Source organism: Gymnoscopelus microlampas (assembly GCF_963454915.1).
Source record: "Gymnoscopelus microlampas genome assembly, chromosome: 23".
Taxonomy (NCBI): domain Eukaryota; kingdom Metazoa; phylum Chordata; class Actinopteri; order Myctophiformes; family Myctophidae; genus Gymnoscopelus; species Gymnoscopelus microlampas.
The window spans coordinates 1,492,620-1,499,906 of NC_139960.1; the positions used below are offsets into that span (position 1 = coordinate 1,492,620).

General features: G+C 42.5%; 1 protein-coding gene across 1 annotated transcript; it reads right to left on the bottom strand.

The window, feature by feature from the left end:
• Nucleotides 1-4,013: 4,013 nt before the first annotated feature.
• Nucleotides 4,014-5,646, bottom strand: LOC311040054 (E3 SUMO-protein ligase ZBED1-like; the record flags this gene model as incomplete). The annotated part of the gene is made up of 2 exons (XM_084050126.1): nt 4,014-4,678; nt 4,779-5,646. 2 exons carry the CDS (start codon nt 5,644-5,646, stop codon nt 4,014-4,016), a joined length of 1,533 nt encoding a protein of 510 aa, XP_083906252.1.
• Nucleotides 5,647-7,287: the final 1,641 nt, after the last annotated feature.

The window sequence follows — 7,287 nt, forward strand, 5'->3', positions numbered from 1 at the left end:
TGTTGTAATTATGTATAAATGGCCAATTGTAACCGGGCACAATGGCACAAACAGTGTAAATCACTTAATTGGGCCGCATGCGTCAATTCAATTACCAATAATATTACTTTTACTCCACTACAATTATTTGAAAACTTGAATTACTAGTATCTTTGCAATTATCAATTATTATATTATAAAACATACATTAACCACTTTAGCCCTATTCTATACATAGGCTATTTGAAAATAGCAGATCTACAAGCTCACAACGCGTCGCACCGCGTTGTGAGCTTGTAGATCTGCTATTTTCAAACATTTAGTACTTTTGGTATAGGCTACATTAAGTACATTTTGATGCCAATACTTTTGTACTTTCACTCAAGTAGATTTTGAATTCCGGACTTTTACTTGTAACAGAGAGTATTTCTATATTGCAGTATCGGTACTTTTACTTAAAGGACGACTTCACCACTTTTCAACATATCTTCATATAATAGGTCCTCACTAATGCTCATGATAAAATGGTACCATTTTTTTCTAATCAGAAAAGAAGAGGTCTCAGAGGAGGGCTGTGGACAGTTCAGAAACCCGTCTACCAGTGACATCATCGATGGGGAATCCAAGCTAATAGAAACTGCAGGCTTTGTATTCCGGGAAAGTTGCAATGCAATAATAGATCCCATTGTTCTCGCCTTAATAAAAATCTGAATAATTTTTTTTAAATCTTTTTGGAAAAAAAAAATCCTGCCTAACGATGATGTCACTGGTAGACGGGTTTCTGGACTGTCCACAGCCCTCCTATGAGACACAGACCAAGTAGAAAACATTTTTATCATTTTATCATGAGCATTAGTGAGGACCTATTATATGAAGATATGTTGAAAAGTGGTGAAGTCGTCCTTTAAGTAAAGAATTTGAGTACTTTTTCCACCACTGCTGGAAACGAGACCGAAACAAGCATATATACCACGTCTCAGTAATGATGACACATCATTCCAAGCACATACAGCCTTTGTGATTTAGCATCGCACTTACCTATCATACCCCCCCCCCCCCACACACACTGCACGGAGACGTGAAAAATGTTTGCCGGCCGCCGTAATGCTGCAAACATCAGCGAAGAACCGCACAGGGAGGATTAATGCCTCTTCTCTCTTTTATTATGCTGTCCTTACCGTCCTTCTGCAGGCCCGGCCATTCATCCTTGTAAGATGCCCGTATCTGTTCACAGTCCGAGCGCGCGTGTGTGTGCGTGTGTGTGTGTGTGTGTGTGTGCTTGTGATACTATACCAAACGTCCCCACAAGTATAGTTGAATTTGGGACATACACATGGTGAGGACCGTTTCCTCACAAAATGTCCTCAAAATAAACGGTTGTTTTATGGTTATATAAAAGGTTAAGGGAGTTATACGATTTGGAAGAGCGGTTAGGATCACGTTATTGATTTAGAGGTTAGGTTTAGGGTCGGGTTTGTCCGGAGTTTCCTGATTGAGAGTCGCGCACGTGTTGTGAGCTTATAGATCTGCTATTTTTGGTCTGCCACCTGCTCGCAAGTACTATACAACTCAGGGTTAGGGATACAAATGGTGAAAATGCCATTTTTATAATTGTACATTTCTGACGTCCTCAGAAGTATTATAATGTGTTTGTGTGTGTGTGTGTGTGTGTGTGTGTGTGTGAGTGAGTGTGTTTTTTTGAAGGTATCTCGTATGTTCCTGCACACGTGTGCATGCAGGTGCGTGCGTAGTTGTGTATATCAGTTTTGCCGTTTGCGTGCATTTCCGTTCCACGCGTGCCTGCATTCTGTGCCTGTGTGTGGTTTGCTCTGCACAGTGCTTTATCTCTGCACTATATGGCTTGTACTCTGTTTTCATATCTGGGAGTTAAATCATGTTCATGTCGTCTCAATATGCGTGTGTGTGTGTGTGTGTGTGTGTGTGTGTGTGTGTGTGTGTGTGTGTGTGTGTGTGTGTGTGTGTGTGTGTGTGTGTGTGTGTGTCTGTATCTGCATGAACCTAAAGTTCATTCCGGAGGACGTTAAATCACCTGTCCTTCTGGAGCCTTTCCACGGCTGCTACTTCTCTCTCTCTCTCTCTCTCTCTCTCTCTCTCTCTCTCTCTGTCTCTGTCTCTCTCTCTCTCTGTCTCTCTGTCTCTCTCTCTCTGTCTCTCTGTCTCTCTGTCTCTCTGTCTCTCTGTCTCTCTGTCTCTCTCTCTCTCTCTCTCTCTCTCTCTCTCTCTCTCTCTCTCTCTCTCTCTCTCTCTTGTCTTATCAATCTATGGATGTGCTCCGGCGGCCGTGCGCCCGGGGAGCGATGTGGTAGACCACCCTGCCACCCACAGACCCCCCTGTCCCCCCGCCCTGCTGGAATACTAATAGAGGATGCAGATGGCTTTGTTGTCAGTTCGGCCACCTCAGCACACATTGATCCACCCCCCCCCCCCCCCCCCCCCCCCCCCCGCTGATTGATGGGAGTGTCACCTCTGAATGAGGCGAGATCGGGACACGTCAACCGCGTCGAGATGCGACGCGTTGTGCATGAGCTTGTAGATCTGCTATTTTCAAATAGCCTATAGGTATAAAATAGGGCTAAAGTTGTTAATATATGTTTTATAATGTAATAATTTAAATCTGCAAAGTAACTAGTAACTAAAGTTTTCAAATAATTGTAGTGGAGTAAAAGTGCAATTTATATTATGGAGTAGAAGTAAAAGTATAGACAATTGGAAATACTCCAGTAAATTAAAAATACCCCAAAAACAGTAAAGTACAGTACTTGAGTAAATGTACTTAGTAAATGCACCATCACCCATCCACCAAACCTCCACTCGTCTCAGGCTCAGACACTGCCTCCCTTTTCACTGTTTCTTGACGCTGTCCTTTAACCCATTAACACATTCACTGCCAGGGTTTTTCAAAAAATAGTTTGCCACCTCTGTCAGCAGTTTACATGGTAAAACATAGGAAAAATGTTCTTTTTTTGTCCGTTTATTTTTTAACATTGAAGTGAATGGAGCAGCAACTTTTTGGAAAATGTTATCTCCTGGTTCTTTGTGACAAACGTACGTTGCTATATACAGTATATACACACAGTTACTAATGGCTTTTAGAATGGCTTTCTCAACTTTTGTCAACTCAAATCTTTGCTACTGGGGGGTCCCTGGAACAAAATATTTTGAGATGGGGGTCCACGGCCAAATACATGTAATTGTGGGGGTCCTTGACATGAAAAGGTTTGAGCACCACTGATATAGAAACATACGTTTTTCAGAAAACTGTTAGGATTTAGAAGACATTTGTAGGCCTCAGGTCTTAATGGGTTACAGTAACTACATGTGAGCAGTTCTGCTCAAAGTTCACAGCCTGTTTTGTTTGTGTTCAAAGTAGGGATGTGTAAAAGTGTCCAAAACTAAATTCGATTACCTAATTCCATTATTAACGAATAGTCGACTAGTCGACGGGCCGACGGGGGGGGGATTTTTTGTATTATTTTTTTTTATGTTCAAAAGTCAACATTATCTTTCATCTCAATATAAATAAACCATAAAAGAGAAGTTTCAAGTGCAGAAAAACGTTTTTTTTTTATTTTGCTGTCCACACAAATGTTGCCTCAATAAGGCTAATAATGGCAGAACAGATACTCAGATAAAATAAATTACAAAAATAACTTTAACCATATTAAAATAAAAAGAAAATGCCCTCACTTTAATATTTTTAAACACATAGCTTTTGTCGGCCTTATAAATAATAAATAAATAAAATAAACACTTCATAAAACAACAAAATGCAAGCCTCCTGCAATAGGCCAATGAAATCTGAAGACATGGGCTTGTGGAACAGAAAATGTGTATTTCAAACACAATAGGCTAGCCTTTAGGCCACATTCAATCTAAATAAAATACAAGTAGGTGTGGGCTTGTGTTACACATTTAAGTTGGCCTTTTTCTTACCTCTTTGGACAGGGAAAAGCAATAGTTCCTCACTATATATATAGCTAGTAGCTAGATAAAGCGACTAAAAGGCTGTCGCATCAACCATCCAATTCATCCAGGTTTTTGTTCAGGAAAATAAGCATGTCCACATGTTCTGGGAGGAGACGGGTGCGGAGTCTGTTCACCAAAACACCTGCTGCGGAAAATATCCGCTCAGATGGGACAGACGTGGCGGGGATGGAGAGATATGCTCGTGCCACACGAGAGAGCTGGGGATATTTGTGATTATTTTCTTTCCACCACACCAGAGGGCTCTTGTCTGGTGGGATGCACGGCTCCTGATCATGTCTGTCCATCTCTGTGTTTTCGTCCAGGGCATTAGAGAAGTATTCTTCTCCAAAGAAGTTAGCCATCGCTGAGCTGGTGTCGGCCCGGCGTTGCTTGTGGCGGGGTGGGGGCTGTGGCTCTTCTTCGTCATCGGATTCGGCAGGTAGTGGTGGTGGCGATGATGATGATGATGATGATGATGATGATGGCCGCGCTGGGGCCTGAGCAGCTTCAAATTTTTGAAGTATGGCAGCAACTCTTGCTTTTACGGCATCTGTGATCTCTTGTGAAGTGAAACGCATGTGTTTGTGTCGCGGGTCGAGGTACGAGGCAATGAGCGCCACCTTCCTGGCCGTCTCGATGTTAGCAGGGTCCATGCGCTTTCTCAGCGACTCCGACACTGTGCGCTTGAACTCTGACACCTTCCGTGATTCACCTGTAAATTTAATTCACATGTAAAGCGTCATTGGGTAGCCTACTTTATAAAACATACCGGTATTATTATGAGTTATTATTATTATTATTATTATTATTACCTTCAACTTGAGCCAGATACTTGGAGAGGAGTGTGTTAGTCACTGGATATACATGGGGGATGGACACGTTGAACTCTCCACAGAGTGCTGTTGTGGCCATCTTCAGGGATTGTAGGACAGGTATCAGCTCCTCCATAATATGCCAGCTGTCGTCAGTTGGCTCCAGTGTGCGGGCATCTGACAATTTGGTGAACGTTCTGTCTGACAGCACTGCCGAACAGGCCCACCTCTGTTCAACTAGTCTTTCAAACATCTCCAAAATCGAATTCCATCTGGTGCGGCAATACTGTATTAGACGATGCTCGTCAGAGGCTGTGGCTGGCTCGTCACCCCGTCTCATTTGACCCTGCTTGACTTTCAGAGCCTGAGTAGCCTTGGTGCTGTGGTGGAAGTGGGATACGAGTTTACTCGCGGCTGCTACGACGTGATGTATGGCATTGCCTTTGAACCCATCATTTATTGCCAGCTGCAATGTGTGTGCAAAACAGGGGCTTGAATCCCAGTCCAGCTCCTTGTGGGCCAGTGTAATATTACTAGTATTATCGTGGACACACGCTATTATTTTATTCTCCAAGCCCCACTCTCGGGCTGCTGCTTTTAGCACATCGGCAAGATTTTTCGCTGTGTGACTCTCTGGCATTGCCCGTGTTTGTAACACAGCACTCTTCATTTCCCACTCTTTATTTATGAAGTGACACGTTATGGTAACGTATGATTCCAATGTGAGCGAGGTCCACGCGTCTGTGGTAATGGCCACTCGGTCAGTGTTGGCTAGAGCATGGAGAAGGTGCTCTGAGCATTCACCATGCATCTTCTCCAGACGAGAGGTGATGGTTTTCCTAGTCGGAACTCTGTACTCTGGCTCCATGTATGCCATTAGTTCCCGAAATCCTCTACCCTCAACAACACTTATAGGGAGCATATCTTTGGCCACCATGTTGGCTATCAGGGCCGAGGTTTTTTCACCGCGGTGTCGGTCACACTTTCGGGGTCCTTCCATAAATGTGGTCATACGTGTTTGGCTTGATCCAGCCGCAGCGTCATCTTCACTGCTTGTAGTCAGCGTCGGATGCACTTTTTCTAGATGTGTTCGCATCGATGACGTAGAGGAATGGTAACTCATTTTCTTATCACAAATGTCACACTTGACACAATTGTTTTCTATTTTTTTGAAGTACGCCCAGACAAAGCTTGTTTTGGTACGTGACTGCGACATCGTTTCTACCGTGATAAACACACGTGAAGCTGCATGCGTTGATTGTTGGGAGTGACGGTGAAGTCAAGGCTGGCCCCAGGGTTGCCAGATCTGAATGACAGTTTCCAGCCCAAGCACAAGTTAAAAGTTAAAACCAGCCCAATTCAATAAAAAACCCCACGGATAGTCACGAGACCAAAATGCATATCCATAGGCTAAAATGTAGTTACTGTGGGTAGCCTTTAGACAGCAGTATAGCTCCATATATAAAATAATAAGTTTGAAAAAAAAAAAAAAAAAAAGTTTTTAATTTTTTGATAATCGACTTTGATCTCATTAACGACTAGTCGACTATTCGAATAGTCGGACTCATCCCTAGTTCAAAGGTGCCAAGCCCCTAACAGCTTTGGAGGCTGTAATTTAGCCATGTAATTACAGGCGGGAAAAATAATAATATATATATATATATATATTCAACAGATCTACAAGCTGAGACTGTAGGTTGTCTATTTTCATATGAAATAAGTCTTTACACACACACACACACACACACACACACACACACACACACACACACACACACACACACACACACACACACACACACACACACACACACACACACACACACACCATGCGGCACTACTACTGATACTACTGTATCTGTTATAATATCTGCTGCTAATTTAACTGCCTCATTCTGTTTTTTTTAACCATGCTCCTTAAGGCCTATTGAACTTGACACACAAGTGTGTGTGTGTGTGTGTGTGTGTGTGTGTGTGTGTGTGTGTGTGTGTGTGTGTGTGTGTGTGTGTGTGTGTGTGTGTGTGTGTGTGTGTGTGTGTGTGTGTGTGTGTGTGAGAGAGAGAGAGGAGGAGGATTACAGTTATGAGTGTGCGGCTGCTTTCACTGAAGACAAATTGCAGATATATACGTATTACGTTGTTGGCTCATACATTGGCTTACAGGCAGCTACAGTATATTCATATATAAGTCTTCCTTCTGAATGCTAATGCACAGTGGTGGAAAAAAGTACTCGCATGTTTCACTGAAGTAAAAGTATCAATACTGCAATGTAGGAATACTCTGTTACAAGTAAAAGGCCTGTGTTCAAAATGTTACTTGAGTAAAAGTACAAAAGTATTGGCATCAAAATACACTTTAAATACCAAAAGTAAAAGTACTAACATATTTGGAAATGGCAGATCTACAAGCTCACAACGCGTCGCAACATCGCGACAGCCTATGTATAAAATAGAGCTGAAGTGGTTAATGTACGTTTCATAATATTATCATTTATATCTGAAAAGTAAC